The sequence below is a fragment of the Sylvia atricapilla genome, chromosome 1 (assembly GCF_009819655.1).
Source record: "Sylvia atricapilla isolate bSylAtr1 chromosome 1, bSylAtr1.pri, whole genome shotgun sequence".
NCBI classification, from domain to species: Eukaryota; Metazoa; Chordata; class Aves; order Passeriformes; family Sylviidae; genus Sylvia; species Sylvia atricapilla.
In genome coordinates, this window is record NC_089140.1 from 127,930,294 (window position 1) to 127,950,671 (window position 20,378).

Here is a 20,378-nt window from a genome sequence, read left to right on the forward strand (position 1 = left end):
CCTAAAACATACATGATATTTACTGTGCTGGGTATTGCACACGAAGTTTATTCTGGGAAAGAAACTTTCACTTTCAGAACTGACTTACAGTCTTGTTTTTGTAATCATAACATTGCAGGTGCTGTGTGTATTCTCCATCCATATTTCTCATGTGTCTTCTCCTATCCAGCACAAAAGGCTGGGGGAAAAACCACCAACTCAAACACCACAGGATGGAAATGTAAAGAATGTCTCAATTTAGCTGCCTCTTTCCACAGGAAGCAATGATTAATTCAATATATTAAAGTTTATACAGTCACATAACAGACCTAGGAGTCCCAACAAATCATAATTTTTCACCTCCCAACAGTGATACCGGCCACTGGCCTCCCCTAGATAGTGAGGCCTCCCTCTACCCACCCCAAACTACATCTAAAACCCTGACACTAACTTAGAATATAGGAAGTTGAAACTCTATCCCAAAAATCTACCAACTGTGACAACTTTGACAAGCACATCTGGCAATATTAAAAATGGGATCGAAAGATTTTTTTGTATCACAGAAGCAACCAATTAGTTCCATTGTGGGAATATGAGGGAAGAACTCTCTTACAGAGCTATCTAGAAAGCAGCAGTTCCTTCTTTCTGAGATGCTGCTGAGGAAGCAAAGGCACCTGCCAGAACTCTGGGCAGCAGCAGAAGATATAAAAAATGCCAAATCCAGTATTGCATCAGGGAGTAATTAGAAGAGGGGGAAACTGCCACATGGGACAAAGGCTATAAAGGAAGTAGCACAGGAAGGAATTCTGAGTCTCTTGTGCTCCAAATAATAGGAATTATGACCAGGATTTCAAACACACTTTTAAGAGGAAAATTAAAATGCCAGTATTCTGAAGGTGAATAGCACTGCTGAAATTAGCCTCCACAGTAGTGATGGGGTTCCAACATTTCTCTTCTTTCCTAGAAGTCCTTTATGGGGCAAAGGTGTTTTAAATTCATTAGGGTTCATAGTTTTGGCAGACCTTAAAAAGTAAGAGATACGTTCTACAGGAAAAAAGTAGATTTGACACTCTGAAATCATAACCTGTACCATTCAATTTTCTTTCTAGTAACTGAATTAATGAACTGAATTTTCCAGATGATTTAATATACATCTTGAGAAAGAGACCAGCAAGCAAAAAAACAGTTCCTGCTTCCTCATCATTAAACCAGAAAAATACCAGAAGCATTCCCTGAATCTCTCACTCTTAGAAAACAAGTGGATCAACATCTGGTATTTAAAAATACAGAACACTAAATCAGCAAAAAAAAAAAAAAGAAATCATTTTCCCTCATTCCCAGGTGTCACTATGAAATAAAACCATATCATGACAATTTCCTTATTAGCTACATTTATTTTCCCAATGCAAGTAAGTGCCTGTGTCAGGCAGAGCCACTACATATCGGTAACGTGTTCTGCAAACACTTTACCTATACTGACATGACAGATTTATAGTCCACTTCTAAAGAGACTTGGTCATTTACCAAATAAGATTTTATTCTCTACAGCATAATTAATTTCCTACATTTCCCAAGTTTTTTTGCAAGACAAAACAAGTGCGTCACAAAATAGTTGTACCATAATGGTAGCACATAGATGGGATTAAAACCAGGCAAGATCCTATTTCTCCCTACATTCAGATATGAGAGGCTCCTTTGTTTAGGTCCTATGAGGTATGATGGCTTTATTTCTCCCTGAACACTGTTTTATTATTAACTTGTTTGTGTAATAACTTCTGATCTCCCCTGCAGTTTTAGAAAGTATTCTTAATATAAAGATCTAGTATCCATCAACCAAATAAAGGTCACAAACAAACAACTTGCAGATTCACTGCACTATCAAAACATTTTAAACAAAATTATAAATCTGTAAGTGTCAGCGGATGTCTCCTTGAAAAAGTTACTGTTGCAGTGATTCAAGGCGCCCTTTGCCTTAGTCTACACTATTCTTTTTTCAGTGACAATCATCAACTGAATCAACAGAAGGAATGAACAGTTCTACTTCTAACTACTCAGCTACTAATGAAAGAAGTTTTGCATTAATAAGATGAAACCCTACATTCCCTTCTAACTATTTGGCTACGATGATCTCTGAACAAAGACCTGATAGAAAGCAGGTCACCACAGTTATTTATTCCATCATCATGACTCAAAGCTCTGTCTCACCTGTGCTGTGCCCTAAATCCATGTATCAGAAATGCTTATGCTGCTGGAAGTGCAGAACTCCCAACCATCGCATCTCAAATGCAGGAAAGCACCAAACAACTCCTTCAAAGCTAAATTACAATATTGCACAGTTTGCATCCTCATCCCAAGGACAGCCATGCCCACTTGTAAAAATTTGTTTTGCATTCTGCAATACAGTTGCCATGCAAGCTGTAATTATCACAAATTGCACTGCAGAGAGGCTCCCGCTTTCCTACATGCAGATAGCATGCTTTGCACTTTATGGAGGAAAACACTAGGAAAAATCTTGAGTTCAGCTGGAATTAAAAACAGAAGCAACATTAATCAATAGAAGTCAGACAAAAAGATCACATGCTGTGACTTTTGACTGTTGCTTGGAGTGCGATTTATTTTGCTCCTATTATTGTTAGGGTTGGGTCTTTTGTTCATTTGGGTTTTACTTTAAACTTAAACAACAAACAACACTGACCTAAGGAGAGTCAAGAGAAAAACCAAGGTCGGCTAACAAGGGTGACTTAAAATGTAAAACATAATTGCAATTAGTTTTAAAACAAACCAAACAGCAAAACTCCAAGGCCTCTTCAAGGAGTGAACAGACTTAATGTGGCAGTACAAACAGCCCTGCAAAGCAGCATCTCATCCAGACTGAGTTTATCCAACCTAAGCAAATTAGAACACATCCACAGCTCCACACCGGGTCAGCTACACCCCTGAGGTTAAACACATCATTAGGCTGACTTCTCTATCAAATACTCTGATAAAAAGACTTCAACCAGTGTTGAAGGCCAGGCCATGCCCACACCTACAGTACACTTATCCTAAGCTTTCTCCTTCCTAATGGACCTGCTTGTTTTCCTACAACATACAACACAGCTGAGGTTCTCCATTCCCAGGGGAAAACACATTTGTCCCTTTAACTGGAAGTCACACTTGCCTGTCAAAGGAAGACAAATATTTAAATAAATCAGCAGGACATGAAGGTCTCTGAAATAATATTTATGCCTTATTTCACACCCTGTGGCTGAGATCCTATGCAAAATTTAAGTATGTTACTAGTGCAACAATTCAAATTAAGAATTCCTGAGCTCAGATAAGAAAGGTGAAACAAATACTCAGAAAGAAAGGCCCTCAAAAACCCAACCCAAAACAAAAAGCTTATAGCTCTTGTATTCTAATTTTTCTTCTTCTTGAAGTAATAACAAATGAATAGACAAGTGATTCCACAGTAATTAATAAACATTAAACAAGCTAATGCATTAAGATGCTTAACACAAGTTAGTTGTTGAGTTTATAGTGTCAGTAAACCCTCTTTCAAAATAAGACAATATTATTTCCTTTCCTCCCTTCACAATAAAGCAATTCAAGTTCTACCTTTAAAGATGGCATCTGATGACTACTGTATGAGGAGGTAAAATTTCAAGGACATAAAATGTTTATTTCAGCACCCCTTCCTGTCTATTGCTGGCAGCTTATTTCTGCCTCTATCAATTCAATCAGAGCATTTTCACAAACGCAGGTGGATTTGTCAAAGCTACTGATTCCTGCATAATGAATGGAGGATTCACGTGCACGCAATATCTGCTTTAGCCTTGAAGTTCAGATGAGCACAGCAAAATAATCAGCACAGCCGACACATTTTACCCCGAAGACTCACAGAAGAAACACTGGCTACTTCACAGTAATTTACATAACCTTCCTTTCAGAGAACTTACATTTTTTTGCAGTGTGGGCATTTTGCTAGTGTGTTAAACCTCAGTTCCATCCACTGTAAAAAGAAAAAAAGGAAAAAGGTTGAAAAGCGGACCTGAGAAAATGGTTGTTGTACTTAATGTTAAACATCACTATGAAAACATTTTGCTTCTCAGACTTTCTTTGACTTGTTTCTTGTTTTCTTCTATAAATGGGATGCCCTTTTGTCAGTGGCAACATCAGATTGGGATTTCCATGTGAACATTTCCCATGACTCGCCTTAGTATTACAAAATTCACTTGACGTCATGTGGTTGCATCCACAGGCGTAGCATGGGCAATATTATAATATTAATAGCTTTTCTTCTCTTACTTAAAGACTATGCATATACCCTGAATCAAAATAAGTGTGTTTTCTTTGGCACAATTACAGACAGAATTATTTTCCAATTTTTCCCAACCCTTGCATTACTTATGAAAACTAAGTTATGGGCACACAAAGATGTGTTAAAGAATATTTTAGAAAGTAGATACCAGGTTTTACATCAGTGAGATAGAGAACACTACTGGCTACTTTACAAGACTGTTAAAAAGACGGTATGTAAAATTGTACGTGGTAGAATCATCACCTTCCATGCTCAGACCAAAACCTAGGTAGGAAACAGCCTTAGTGAAACCAATGCCCAGAACTAACTCAACCAGGGGTTACACAGTGATACACTCACTTAAAAACAGCAAGTTCTGTTAAATTTCCTTCTGTGATAACAGTATTAAACCAGCATCTTTAAACATCTTTGCCTTGACCAAGGGAAAAGCTCTTTTTCCTCCCCCTGTAAGCAGTTATTTTGTAACTGCAGCTTTCTTCCCTTTCCTTTCTCAAGTGGAGGTTAGTTGGAAGCTTTCTCGGTGATGCAAAAGCCACACTGCAAGTTAAAAGCAGAGGAAGAAGCCACAAAGCAGATCCCCAGTGTCTCCAATAGGCCCTGCCTTATCTCTGTGAGAAATCTGAAGCTGTCCTACTCGAGTGAACAGTGTTATAACTGCTACAACCATGAATCAAAATCAGAGCCCATCCTTGTATGGAAAACACCACTAACCTACAGCAAGCACCATTTAAATGCTGAGAAGAATTTTATGCATAATGAGCAAAGAAAGATGTGTCTTCTCATAGCTTTTCAGTATGAAGAGATTTTGCTGTGAGCAAGGTTTTGAACTGTGGTATTTATTGAGCATTTTCCTCCCTCTTGAACATCTCCCTCGGTTTTATTTTTATTGGGGATAAATCTCCACTAAAAACAAAATCATCTTTTATTTTCTTGTTCTGAAGTATCCATTTGCACATTTACAGAACAACTATGTAACTGGTATTATTTGTTTACAAAACTAGACCAAACTGATTCAGCAGAGTTCTGTTTTATTCCTTAATAAAACTACTATAATACTCCCTACCCAAGCAAAGCTTTTGAAGAGCATTAATTCTACTTCCACATACCCGCCAGAGGAGCAAGTTCATTATTTTTCTGCATCCTTTTCAAAAACCTACTCAAATTCCCTTAATTCTACACAGTGAAACTGGCATAAGATGCAACTGTCAGTACTATGGATGGAGAGAGGCCCTGCCAGAGCAGTTATTGCAGCTTTTGAAACTGCAATTCCAGAAATCAAAGGAAGTCTAATTCCAGGATCTACATTTTACCTAACTGTAATGCAACTTCACTTCTATACACCAATTTCGATTCTATATCACAGTGTAGGCAACTCCGTTTCCCTAGTTACTCATTAATGATCTTTCCAGGGTTGAAGATTTCTAATTATTAGCCCAAATTATTAATGGCTACAAGCTCAAACACATTTGGGCTGCAAATATTGATGGAAAAGGTGTCAGCAATAATCTGTTTTCATTGAGAATTACCTGAAAATAACAGAAGCAGTAACTGTTATAATGCCTTTTACGTGGACCAGAAGTATGTGCAGAAAAAGAGCAAAATTGTGAAAGACTTTTGAATTGCAAGAACTCAAATCATATTACCACAGTGGGGAAAGGTTATGTCCATGTGCATTCTAAATCATTCTTAAGCTGTTATTTTTTACCCATATTCCAGAGTGCTTAAAAGTACTTAATATTGAATCATGTTGTTAAGTTCAAAATTTAGCTCTTTGCTGAGAATACAATTATTTTTCTAATTGGAGCAATACAATATACAGCCCAAATCCCTGGTTAGATGTACTGAGACATGGATGAAGATACAACAAATCCAGAGCTCATCAAAATTTCAACTGTGGACAAAACCCGACATCCATCAAAGGAATTACTAGAAGAATAGACAAACATTTTCTTTCTAAAGAAAATAGTTCTCAACGCACTCAACACAGGACAGTGGAAAAAAAAGCAAGCCCAAAACAAAACAAGACACATCCACAGTCCTACATACAGGTGCTCCTGCAAAAGAAGTTTCCCCTCCATTCCTCTCTGGTCCTTTGGGAAAACAAAATACTCTCACAAACTAAAACATATCTAAGTTTTCAGAGAAGTTTAATGGGTTTTCTATTCAATTATTCGAATAGCAGAAGCAATTTTCATATTTGATTAGTTTTAAAAAAACAAAATTGACAAAGCGCAGTGCTTAGCCTATGGCCTGTGGCTTCCATAGCTTGCTCCTGGCTTCTTGTCCCTGAGGCACCTCTGAAAAAGGACAGGAGCAGGAAGATGGCAGAGAGGGAGAGGACACATGGACAGCCCTCCCTGGTCCCCTATTTCCAAAGGCAGCTCAGCCTCTGAGAGCCACAGACCATTGCAGGCAGAGGTCCCTCAGAGAGGAGTAGCAGGGAATCACTTACAGCTGGCAGAAACAGTAACTTCACAGCCCAAGTGCAAAAGCTCTCAAAACAGCCCAAACCAGATCAAACTGATATGCAGCAACACAGTTAAACTCTCATCCTGCTCTCCTTTTCTATTGTAAAGTCCAAACCTGCCAGAAACAGTAGAAACCTTAACTCAGAAAGAACTTCTATCAGGTTACCAAGGGAAAAAAAAAATCTGATTAACAACATGTGAAGTTATTGATAGTTTGGCTACAATTTCAGTTCAGTACTAAGCCATTCTTCCAGGTAAAACAGAAAAACTTTAAGGCACTCCATAGCAAGGAGCATGCTTTTCATCATCTGTGAAAAACATCTCCCCATGAGCAGAGACAAGCAAAACACAGGCCTCATAGCCATGTTTTCAAATGGGAAAAGAAAAATCTTAGAAAGGTGGTGAACAAGCTGATATGCTTAAAAGAACATAGAACATGACAATTTGACTTTTTTATCCCAGGGATTCTAGCTCTGCTAGCACTACATATATTCTTCACAACATGGTGATATCAAAGGGCAGAAATACTAACTCAGAAACTGAGCTTCCAGGCTGGCTAAAACACTTTTTTGTTGCTTCTCTGCTCATTCTCAAATCCAAGCAATTACCTGACTTTTCTTGACTAAAAATTTTATTTCCAGACTCTCAGACAATTACAGAAAAAAGTGGAAGCAAAAGACTGGTGAGAAAGCTGTGTAACACGAGGAAGAAAAAGGGTTTGTTTCTTCATAACTCAGCACAAAAAATTAGCAAGCTTCCAATTTCTAATGGTTCAGAGAGTTTCTTTTTGACATATCAAGAAGAGACAAATTGGTCTTATCCTGGCAGACCAGACTGCAAAGTTCAAAATGTTGCAGTTCCCTAAAGCAAACAGAAGATATGAAGTCACATGCAAAAATCCCAAACTAGAAAACTTAGCCTTGTAAGGCATAATCTAGAAGTTATAGGCAAAACCCGACGTTATGGATTTGGTTTTTTCCCCTTATGTTCACTTGAAGTATCTCATAGTGTACAAAACTACAAAGTTAATCTGGACTGTACTTACATAAAGTAAATACGAGATCAAGACAAGTAAAACTCTCATGCCTGTGGAAGTCCCTAAAGAGAGGCTAAAAAGAAAAGGCAAACAGAAAACCCACTTCAGCTATCTTCAGTTTCAGACTACTGCTCTGCAGCAAGGGTTCTAGGAAATGATGTATTTTTTGACATATAAGCAGAATTAGTAAACAGAATATTTCTCGAGCATCTCTGTAATTGCTTTCCAGTTAGCACATTACTTGTAAATTCTTCTTCATATTCCTACTTCTCTTGGAGGAGGAAAAAAAAAAAAAAAAAGCTTCAGGGCCATCTTCTCCTCCCTGCACTCATCACCTACTGTAATAGTTAAGACATTACAGCACACCTGTCCTGGATTCAGCTGGGAGTATTAATTTTCTTCTTAATAGTTGGTATAGTGCTCTCTTCTGGATTCAGTAACAATGCTGGTAACAAGCTAAGGTTTTAGTTGCTGCTAAGCAGTGTTTACCCTAAGTAAAGGACTTTTCAGTTTCCCATGCTCTGCCACCAAAGAGGTGCACAAGAAGCTAAGAGAGCACTGCCAAACACAACTGAGCTGAGCTGGCCAAAGGGATATTCCATAGCACAGAACATCATGTTTGGTACACAAACTGGGAGGAGTTGGCTGGGAGATGCTGATCATTGCTGGGGCACTGGCTGGGTCAGCAGGTGGTGAGCAATTGTATTGAGCACCACTTATTTCTCTTGGGTTTAGTCCTCTCTTTTCATTACTATTATTATTATTGTTGTTATCATCATTAGCAGTATCTTTTTTCTGTTTCAATCATTGAATTGTTTTTATCCCAACCCACAAGTTTTAGCTTTTTCCCAGCTCTCCTACCCCCCGGGGCAAGGGGGCTGGGTGGTGTTTGCAGTGAGCAAGCAGCTGTGTGGTACTTTAGTTGCTGGCTGGAGTTAAGCCATGAAAGCACCTCACTGATCCATAAACCTGAAATAAAGACTTAAAAACACAAGACTATTCCATTAGAAAGCCTATCACAAGCCAACCCTTCTCCTTCTGCTGGTACAAGCCAACATGGTGGGGCACCCCCTCAGCTTCGTTTTCGCTTGCACAAGCACTTGAGTATTTTCTGATCTTTATGTATCTTATAATCCTTTGTTTCAGGAATATGCCACCTCTAGGAAGTGACTGTTTTCACTTCCTAGAACTCACAAACCTGAAAGAGATTCAATCACTGCTGGATGATGAGGCCAAAGTTAGCTTACTTGTGTAGTGCAACCAAAATTCAAGTGTGGCAGCACCTTGTCCACTTAGAAGACAAATAGCATTCAACAGCAAAAGAGCATTTGTGCATCCTTCCACTTCAAAAATGGGATCAACTGTCACTCTCACATATTGTTCACATGTTGTTCTCCAACAACCTACAGATATGCCAGTGACAAGTGCCATACTCACAGCTTACAAGGGCTCATACAGTAATGACAGGCCTGCTCTCTTGGCCACTGCAGAACACAGCCACCACTGCAAGCCTAAACAGAACCTGGAAGACCAGCTTGCTCCTCCAGCACTGTCCACTCCCACATCACAACACAGTAAGACAGACTTTGGGCTTTATCTATCCATATACAGACAGACTGTTAAAAGTTTTCTTGAAACACACACAAAGATAACCAAATACAGACCATACAGCCATACTAACGAGTACAGAAGTTTTAGTTCCTCAATGATGCCAGAGAGTGAGGCAATACACTCTTAAAACTGCTTACAACAAACAGCTTGAAGAATAGCATTGTGAGGCGAGAAGGAGAACCTGATGCTTTACTTACAAGGAATGTATTTCCACAGTGCCCACACACCACTCTAGTTCCATCTGGTTGAACTGGCAAGGCAGGTTGAGCTGGCTGCTCTTCTGGAATCAGCATTACTGGACCAAGAGTAATGATGCGTCTACTGCGGTAAGAACATTAGATACACATGTAATTTAGCTAGTAAAAGACAAGAACGATGCGTTCAAACAATTACCTCAGTCACTACCAAATATTTTTACACTTTTAAACTATAAGCTACTTGTTAAACAGTTGATGCCCCTCATTTTGATCACTTTCCAAAGTGTTTTCAATTTTAAAAATATTCTCTTTCCCTGTAAGATTAGCCATACAAGTCTAAACCTTATAGAGATCAAAGACTTACCAGCACATGACAGACAGGCTCCTCAGAAAAATAAAAACTTAATACCCAGGCTGGGCAAGCCTGAGAACTGAAATGTACATACCCATGTGAAACATGCAGAAAGAGTACGGATCTTCCATAATCTAGTTCTCCTTCCCACACTACTAACAACCATGTCAATATAAGCAGCATATCCATACTTGCAAAGTAAAAATTCCATATAAATTGAGTAAAATAAAAAGGAAAACCACCCTAGATTGACTAAATGAAATCAATTTACTTTAAGAAAGTATTCACTTTCATGTTCAATGTGTTTCCAGTTTAATTACACAATCAGTCCAAAATGACAGTACCCAAATTAACCAACTCAGACAAAGGACAAGACTTCTTAGAATGAAAAAAGTGAAAGGAAAAATTAAAGCAATATTTAATTTGTACTGCATCTCTTCCATCTACAACCAAAATTGTATTCTGGATGGCTTTCCTTCAATCTGGAGTCTTCCATTTAGGGCATACTCCCAACTCTCTCCTTCAAAGTACAGTACATCAATTTTGCTCAGTTTCCAGCAAGACAAATACATAGACTGTCTTAGGGAAACTGCTTAGATGTATGCTGTTGAGGTTATTTTAATAAAATTAAGGAACTTCTGATTTAATTTAGTTACCAACCATGTGATATATTATAACTGAACTACCCCATGAACATTTTAGCACTCTGAGAAAATGTTTGGAATGTTTTGAAGTCCTACCCAACAGAGCATTAGTAAAAAAAAAAAGAGTAATTCCCACAAGTCTCAAACTATGTTTCAAAACCAGAACAGCCAATAGACTGGTGACTAGGGCACTTGGTGGGGTAGAAGCCCCCTTCACATATCTGCAGACCCAGCCTTCCTCTCCATTTCTCCTTTTAGAGCTGCACCACTTTCAATCAAACTCCTCCTACCTCAGTGGAATCTTTAACACCTTAAGCCCAACACTAAGAACAATCACTATGGCAATCACAATTGCTTCTTTTATAACAAATGTGTACATTAAAGTTGAGAGCTGAGAGAATGAAAACTCAGCGTAACTGAGAAGGAGACTGAAGCCAAGCTACTACTCCATCTCCCATTTCACTCTGAATCCCTATTCTGAACTTATACAAGTGAGTTTTCTCTGTAGTTACAATAACTAAGTCTCCAAGAAATTATGAACATTAAGTCCCAGAAACAAGAAGTGGATTTTCTTCTATTGTTCTATACATTATTTTTGACTTAAAAAGTAGTTATATAAGGGGACATACACATTTGAGACTAAAAGAAAAAGAAGAATCTTTTTTCCTCTTTAATCTTAAAAAATATATTCAAAATGGACACTAGTACTACCTGTGTCTGCAGCAATTCAGTAATGCTCTGTAAGTGTCCATGTAAAGAGACTGAGGCCTGACCCTTTTTTAATACTCAACACAAAGATGACAGATGCTTTAAAGAAAATGATCTCAAGGCACTGAGAGTATTTTATTCTTACCAGTTTGGTCTTGGACAGCCTATTTTCCGAGATGTATCCTTACAGATAAGGAGACAGTTACATTGACATCTAACATACTTCTTCCCTGAAGGAGGGTTTTTGATTGGCTAAACAAATAAAATAAAAAAAAATACAACCACCAGAGAATACACATCAGAAGTCACATCAATTCACTTTTTTCCACATAACAGGATGACAAAGCAGAACAACTTCAGTGAAAAGTTCCTGCTAACAGAAAAATACACTTCCTCTTACAGTGGAAACTTCAGAGTCAACACAAAATTAGAAATTTTTTCTTAAGAAGTGAAAATTTCCTTATTAGAACAAATTCTGCAAACTCATGAGAAAAACATTTGTATTTCAGCAATGACAATTTAAGGCTTCAGTTCACTTATTCTTTTTTTTTTTTAAAGTGAGCTTAAATAGTGATTAAAAAAAAAAGGAAAAAAAAAACACACAACAAAAAACAACCAACCAAAACCAGTCAAAACATCAAACAACCCTTCTTGCCTGGTACAACGGCTTTATTCAACAGTGAAAGGATCACAGTCTGTTTCTTGGTCACTAAGAGAATATGAAAGCATCACCAAACTGTAATCTTATTTTAAACTGCACTGAAATTATCTTTCTCCAACCTAGGAGTCAAGTTTCACTGTCCCTTTCATGCAGCAAATCAAAGGGTGCACAATACTTTGTTTGGCTTGAAACATGTATCAGACAGGAAGGTGAGTATCAGTGACAGGTTCCCTACCCTCTCTTTTAAGTGGAAAAAAAATTTCCTGCAGTTTTCAGGCTCGCTGTTTTCAGGATGTAATTTAAAGACATTTTCATGTAACAAAAATACAATAAATGCAGATAATAAATCTAATCCATTGTTTTTCATACAAATGCTTGCAAGTAGCTGTCGAGCACTGCAGCATCACGTCCCAAAACTAAAACTGGCAGGAGGAAAAAAATAAAAGCAGGAGGCCAAATAATAAAGACTTGAATTAAGAGGAGAAGAAACAAATAAGTCTGTGATGGCTGGAAAAAAACCTAAGACTTAAACATTTCAAAGTTGTTTTATTGTGGTCTGTTACAGCTAACCAAGTGACTGAATAGTATTTCAGGAGAAAGGCATTACTTTGTTTCTCCCACTCTTAGAATAACTCAATTGTACATTGCTCTTCATCCCATCAAAACCAATTTTATCCTTCTTTACAGAAGAGTAATTACTTAAATGACATCTTTGCTTTTTGTCCTCCTCAGAAGGAGACATCCTGCAAAGCCAGCTCGACCTCACGAAGATTTATTCTAACTGCTTATGACTATCCTCGTGCCAGCACGCCTGGAGCTTGCACGCCAGCCATACCGGCAGGAAGAGACCCACCCTGTCCAGGTGAGGACATGACTTCTACCCCCACAACGCCCCCCACAAAAAGAAAAGTGCTAAAAATCCGTTTTACTGTAGCTTCATTGCAGACTGTGCATTTAACCACATGTTGGTGTAGCTTGCCATCCAAATTGATGAGTGACTGGCACACACGGCAGTTGATCACAGGAACACCGCTGGCACCTGGACTTGCAATGGCAGTGTACGGAGGGGGAAGCTCTGCTGCAAGAGACAAGGAAATCTCCGCTGAAAAAAACACAGGGTCCTAAAATGCTTCCAGCAAGTACAGTTTCTAGCAGTCACAGGCTCAAAAAAGAAAAAAAAAAGAAAACTCAAACAAAAACAAACCCCAACCTCAAAGTCAGCGTTTAAAATAAGCATAGAAAAAAACTAAGTTTGCTTTCCCCTTCTCCACAACTTCTGTGTACACAAACACCATCCATAGTTGTAGGTAAAGCAAACCAGCAACACAAACACACAGTAAATCACCCCAGAAAGCTGGATCCAGCAAACTCATACATGTAACTATTTCAAACCAGCTTATTGCAGTCCTTAGAAAATGCATGGAGCTAACACACTGAAAACCTACTACAGATTAGTAGAGACTGGCTCTTGAAGAAAAATACCTCAGAAAATAAGACACAGGTAGGAAGAGTCATAAACAGCATTCACAAATATCTAAAAAGACTGAAATACAGTAACTATTTATCATCTATTAGAAGATACTACAGGTGAAAAACCCAAGAAAGCCCTGTTAAGAAAACAGGTCTTGGATAGGAAGTGGCACAACATGCTTCTGTTTTGAGTACAATAGCAAATTTATGCTGTCTTGAAGAAAATCCCTGAAGTCTCAGAGCTTCTGCTTTTAAAGGGTCCAGGTATTTTCCTTGTCCAGGAGCCAAAGCACCAATGGACAAGAAGGTCTTCAGTCACTTTGGAGAGGCTAACACAAGGAAGGCTTTAATGGCCTCAGGCCTCCAGGGAAGAGACTTCAGACTCCAGCTTTGTCAGTCTGGAGCCCACAGCAAAACAGGGAGGAAACACTGAAGATTCTCTGAGGCTTGAGAATCCATGCAATGAAAATAATTCAACACAGCAATTTCTCACAAGCTTATCACCACAATTCTTTGGCATATAATAGCACTGACTTTTTTTTTTCATCAAAAAGTTCAGGGCTTTTCAGGTAAGCAAATACAGAACAGGCATATTCAGTAGTTCATATTTAGCTTTTTTAAATACAAATAGCTTGAAATGCTCTGCAGCCTTGGGCTTCAGTAAGTTTTTCAAAAATTACATATAAGCAGCTAACAAAATCTTCAGAGAAGCAATGAGAGATCAGCCTACTTCCCATTTACCAACAGCAGTGAACAGAGCAGTATCTGCTGGAGGGTGGTGAGGGAAATCACAGGCTGCTATCAAAGCTGACAAGCCCGAGTATTACATTTAAGCCTGTAAGAAACCACTCATCACTCCTTCACTCTGTCTTGAAGTGAATGTCATAAGCTGGAGGGATATAAGGAACCCTGTCTGCCCTTCAGATTCAAAAGTCATCCCACATCTTTGAAGTGCATTCTGAACAGCCATGCTGCTATCTCTCTTTGCTATATGACCCAGACCTGCGCTGGATTTTACCTCACAGAGACAGCAGGAAAAAGACAGATACCTTGAGAGTCTCAGAATCACATCAAATATACTTGAATTATTTCAGGTGAGAAACAAAATTAACTTGTATGCAGCAATACAATTCTGAATTCATGACACTAACTGATGCTCTATTTCTTGAGGAAGTAAACTTTACACCTTCAGCTCTGATACACTGGTTACAGAAAATAACATCCTTAAGAAATATCAGGTAACAGTACTGTTATTTCTTCTGTTTCTGTAGAAATACATTCTGGAAAAAATGCAGCAAAAATATTAAATATCAGTATTTTGCCATACTGTGATACCCTATTTTAAGTAAGGCTGCCACATGCAGGACATGAGACATTACAAGACATTAAAAAACAAACACACACAAGACAAAACCCCAACCCACACACTTTGGCAAGTAGAAACAAGCTCAAGCCTACCAGAGCACTCCAGAAATCAGGTTAGAGATTTAGATGATGCCACAGTGGCAAAGTCAAGGCTGCTGCAAGGGGGTTTTGGCAGTCAGCAGGCTGCTTAACTGCTCCTACAGTGAGCAGCTGACACTTTCTGGCTAGGGGAACAGGCAGCCAGAAAACAAAAGGCATGTTCCAAAGACTAAATACCAAACTCTCTGTCAAGACACCCCTACAGTTCACTCCCAGCTTTAAGGCTGCTTTTCTAAAAAGCAACAATTGTTTTACAAAAGTTCTTGACTTTGTCCTCTCCATTTAAAGTGTGACAGCTCAATTCTATGAGCTGGAAATAGGGTGGCTGTACTAAGGCAAGCAGTATCTTTAAGGGTACCAGAAAGTGAAGAGACACACAGCCACCAACATTACAGCTTTCCCTGATCCTGGAATACTTCAAACATTTACAACCATACCTTCTAGATATTTCTAATTTTCTATACCCCATTTAAAAGTAGTAACTCTTACGAGTTTGAAAGCTGGTTAACCGAGGTGCGTGAGCCCCTACACACAGCGCCAGCCACTTCTCCAGCCTCATTCTAGAGCTGCTTGGCTTCCAGGTAAGTAGCCTAGCTGTTCCTGTCCTGCTGGCTCAGCAAATATCAGATAGCAAGCGAATAATGGCTGCTTTTCAGAGCCGTGCTGCAGCAAATAACATTTGCTATGGAGCAGAAAGCATGAGGTATCTTGGCACTGCAACCTTCATGCTCAAAGAAAACATGCATTTTGAAGAGCTCCAAAAACCAAACCCAGCAGAAGCCACCAAAATTAAATGTAAAGAAAAGTATATTGGGGAAGGGTAAAGAGGTGGGGGGATGGTGAAAAGGAAGATAGAGTCATTGTTTCAGAGTTAGCTGCTTATTACCCCTTAATAAAAAGGCTTCAAAGCATATTAGCATATTTGGGTATGACTTTTTTTTTTTTTTTTTGGACAGCTTGAATTTCAGGCTAACCGTAATACCTAGACCCAGTTTACAAAGGTCTGTCAGTCTGTTATGCTGGATGTGACTGGGTAGTAGGCAAGCTTCACATAAACACTAGGAGACATGTAATGAGATACTGAATTCCCTGCTGCTGACACACCAGCTACATTATCAATTTTTCTTAAAAAAAAAGAAAAACCCCAAACAAAATATCAAACAAGGAACCAACTCCCCACTCCCCCAAAACAATAACTAGTTCAGTAAGATGAACAAAGTGCCCTACCATGCAGTACATCTGACTCCCTCCACACCCCTATGGAACAGCAATGCAATGAAAGATATCCCATTTGCAACCTGAGAAATTCCTTTTGGAGCTCATGCACTTTCCTCCCTTGGTAGTTGAAGGGTGGAAACCATAGAGAACCCACTTGCAGCCTACCTGGGTCAAACAAAAATGAGTTTTATTTTATTTTTAAAAATTCACTCTTTATCATTATCTCAATGGTTATTTATCACAACCTGGGAGGGGGTGGGTAAGGGAAAAAGCGATTGATGCCAAAGATAGGTTGTTAAGAACTAAAAACTAAGATGGGTTGTTAAGAACTGTTCAGGAAAAAGCCCAAGAAACCTAAAAGAAACAAACAAAAAAGCACTGACTAACTATCCTAATACAGGGAACAGAACTGGTAGTTTCACCCTTTGTCAGTGTTGAGAAAAGTCTCTTAAAATACCGTGGCCTGCATACACACTGAAAATATTTTTCCTTGCTTTCTTCCATCATTAAGAACAAACACAAAGCCATTACCAGGATTCACCCATCCACCAGTTCACACAGGGAAGGGCCAGCTGGGTCTCAGCTGCAGTTCAACAAGAGCATAGAAGGCTACCTTCAAACCATGGTATCTCTGATTTAAAGTTCAGGACAACATATTGGGCACAGTAGATAATTACAGGGATAAACCTATGAATGTACACTCAGGTGGTAGTTTTGACACAAAGGCCTTTTTCCTCCTTCCTCTGCCACTCCACACTATTCAGGTGATGTTATTCAAGGAAGCTCTGCAGAAGGAGTTTGCCTTGGAAGAAAACCAAATTTTTCCACAGGAATGCTTCTTCTCGAAGTCTAGCTTTGTGCTAGGGAGAGAGATAAAGACTGCCAGTCAGCTAGAAAGGTGGTTTAGCTTGCAGAGATCCTTTCACTAAGGAAAGCCAACAGAGCAAGGGAAGTAGAGCTACTGGGCCTATGCCACAGCTCTGTAAAATTCTGTTCCGCAGCTATCTTCTGAGAGTTTTGCAGAGCAAAAGTTCTGAAATTCTACTTAGTATGTTTGCTCATGGACTGATCAAACGAGATATATTTCACATTCAAGAAAGCTCTGTGTTGGTTCTTCCTTATTTTTGGGGGGGAAGCCACTTATCTCAAGAATGACATCCCACCACAGGTGCCCAACCAGTTATCTCAAGTTACAGATGCCCACTGAGGGCACAGGAGGACATGACCAGCAACTAAAATGAGGATTTTAGGATCCAGGTCACGAGTTTTACCCTGCGGTCAAACAAGAGTCACTAATCTAATGCATTTTCGTTACTTTTTAAATTTATAAATACTAAAACAAACAAACAAACGACCAAAAACCAGACTGAAATGTATGCAACAATAATGGTTACAGGATAAAGATCACTAAGAATAAAAACATGAAACACAGAACGTAAACTAAGGTGTACATATATGGATTTTTTTTGACTTATGGGACAATGTCAGTATTAAAAAATTGATGGCAAGTAAACCCCAAATAAAAAGCCAAAGCCTCCAACCTCTGCTGTTTCTTAAGCAGATATTCCTTTGTCCAGTTCACATCAAAGTAAACAGCCAACGCCAGCTACAGCCCTAACTGAAATACATTTTCACATCAAGACAAGAGGACTAGCTTTCCACGAGCTCAAATATCACTCAAAACACAGATGCTCACTCATTCTAGTTACATGCATGCCATGAATCTACACAGTTAATAGAAATTGTTAAGAAAGGACCAACACACTGGACCTACTGAGATAAGAACTGTAATCTTACATTTTAAAGGGTACTGCTAAGCAAAGCTACTCTAATCTTATTCAGTCTTCATTCCTTCAGCTTTCTCCACACCTCAGTTTCTGAGGTTTAACTGAAAAAAAAAAAAAAAAAACAAAACCCTAAAGGAAAAAAAAAAAACCACTAATGTACTTTGAGAAGGTCCTGATTTATATTTTCTAAGCAATTTTTTCCACCTACTAACTAAATAGTCAGTATTGATCAACACGATGATTTTTCCTAAGTCTGTGGAGGAAGGATAATAGGATATAATTATGCCAGGACTACAGATTTGTAACCGCAGTATCGGACTTCCTTTTAAAATAAAGCCAAAACCAGCTACGGCCTTGAAACGCGTTTGCAAGGACACCCTGGCGGTTTCGGGCTCCAGCTACCACACTGCACCCAGTCCCCTCGGTATCCAGGGCGACTGCCAGGCCAGGCGCGGAGCACACCTGGGCACCGCGGGCTGTCACTGCCACGGCCAGCGGCCACTGCGCCCTGCGCGCCGGGCCCCGCCGAGCCGCTCCCAGCTCCGGATCCCCCACTCAATCCCGCTCCTAATTCATGGGGGAACCCAAGTCCAACAATTACCACGCAAGCTGCGGCATGCGAGCGAGTTATAATGAGCAGACCGGTTCGGGCTTGTTCTGCCCCTGCAAACAATTATTTTCATTTCTTTTATTTTTTTCCTGCTGAGGCCGGAGTGCGGCGGGGAGCGCGGCCTGTGCCGGGCACGGAGCGGCGTTACCTGTTGTTCCCGGCCCGGGCGGGGAGCCCCGCACCGCCGCCGCCGCGCTGAGGCGCCGCGTCCCCCGCCAGCCACAGCCGCAGCGACAGGGCCACCCCCCGCCCGCCGCCCCGCTGCCACCTTACCTCGGGGACTGCTGTCCGGCAGATAGGGCGGCGCGGTCGGGGTGACCTTGCCGGAGCCGGGCGCGGAGAGCAGCGGGGAGCGCTCGTCCACCCCCTCGGCGGCCATGGCTGCGGCGCGGAGGGCCCTGCCCGCTGCCGGGCGCGGGGCGGGGAGGCGGCCGGGCCGGCGGCGCCGGGGAAGGGGAAGGAGCGCAGAGGAAGGGGCTGGGAATGAATGAGAGCGGGGCGGGGAGGAGGGACGGCGGGGCGGGCGCTGGGCCGGCCCCCGGCGCCGGGAGTGAGCGGGGCAGGCCGGGGGCGGTGTCTGGGAGAGGAACGTAACAACCTTCTGCTGTAAATAAAAATTTCCCGTAAAAGACCGCGTTTGTGGCGTTGTGTGGGTTTTTGTTTGTTTGCTTGTTTGTTTTGTTAAGGCTTTTTAAGCTCTGTGTTTGGATATTGACATCAGTACCAGGGAAGTGCTGTGGTCGGTTTAGCTGGAAGCAGTCGCTTTTTCCAGGACTCTGGGGATGCGGACGGACTGAGGCGGCACTCTCCGAGGTGATAGCGGTGGGAACCTTCAAGGGCTCTCTAAACGTGAGGAGATAAATCTACGTGTTATCAGATCTGCTGCTCAACGGGGAGGTCCGTCCCCTGGTGCCACTGAGCTGTCAGGACGGAAGGACTAAATTTCCTTCTGCCTCTCGGGCACCATCTGGAAGTCTCTGGCAAAGAGGGAAAATAGCTTCCCCTGATTAATTTTTCAGACCATACTGAGATAAAACTGATGTTTGTCGCCCTTGTGTAGTGTGCTGCTGTCCGTCGGTCAGATCGCCAGGCTGCAGTAATAGCAGACGATAAGCGCTTTGTACACAAGTGGACGCGGCTGCCAGGCGGCACCGAGGCGATTAACCAGAGCCAAGGCGCTCCCTGAAAACGACTTGCATGGAAGGCAGATGTTTTTGTAAGAGCTGGGTAAAGGTGAGATCATGGCCTGAGAGTTCACAAGCTGGTCACATTCCTTCTCTAATAATACAATTTATAAAATAAAACAGGATTTCTTGCATCGTGTAGAAAATTTATTGCGGGAGCTTTTTTTTCATATTCCAGTCTAGAGAATCAAACTGTTCTATGGAAACAGGTTAATGTATTTGAGAGTCTATGAGAAATAATCAAAACATTAAATGAGGGCTGATGTGGTTTGTTTTTCAAAGATTTTGATGATTATTACTTTAATAACTGTATTATGGAATTAATCAACTACTCATTCGGTGCAAAATTGTGTTTTTGAGTGTTATTATCCTGTAGAAATAAACTCTGGATATGAGTGAGCTCTGATACAAGGGATAACATTCTACAAGGCAGCCAGTTGCATTATGACAGCCATCTTCACCACGTATGAAATGCGGTAATGCTATGGCAAACTGCTTTTCTATCAGAAAATGTGGTAACTAACCTGCAAGATGCCTTTTAAGTATCAATTATATTGAGCTTTTGGTGATCAGTCAGCTTCAAAATAACTCTTAAGCTCAAATCAATACTTAACAGCTTTTTATTTTTGTGAGGATTTCTAAGGCTCAAGGTTTTGTGCCCCAAACTCCTTGATAAGGTACCATTAAGC

The 20,378-nt window shown here is 40.4% G+C and overlaps 1 protein-coding gene across 2 annotated transcripts in view; it reads right to left on the bottom strand.

Annotated features, from left to right (window-relative positions):
• The window catches only part of PIP4P2 (phosphatidylinositol-4,5-bisphosphate 4-phosphatase 2), a 37,479-nt gene that overhangs the window by 4,825 nt on the left and 12,276 nt on the right, over nucleotides 1-20,378 (bottom strand). The window contains exons 1-5 of one of the 2 annotated variants that reach the window (XM_066333217.1): nucleotides 18,779-19,016; nucleotides 12,886-13,034; nucleotides 11,441-11,547; nucleotides 9,592-9,715; nucleotides 3,918-3,970 (exon numbers count right to left, since the gene is read on the bottom strand). In XM_066333217.1, the coding sequence (XP_066189314.1) occupies nucleotides 3,918-3,970; nucleotides 9,592-9,715; nucleotides 11,441-11,547; nucleotides 12,886-13,034; nucleotides 18,779-18,884 (539 nt within the window). In that variant the 5' untranslated portion in view covers nucleotides 18,885-19,016. Of the gene's footprint in view, nucleotides 1-3,917; nucleotides 3,971-9,591; nucleotides 9,716-11,440; nucleotides 11,548-12,885; nucleotides 13,035-18,778; nucleotides 19,017-20,378 lie in introns of those variants that run through there. The other variant, XM_066333225.1, reaches the window with a different exon arrangement.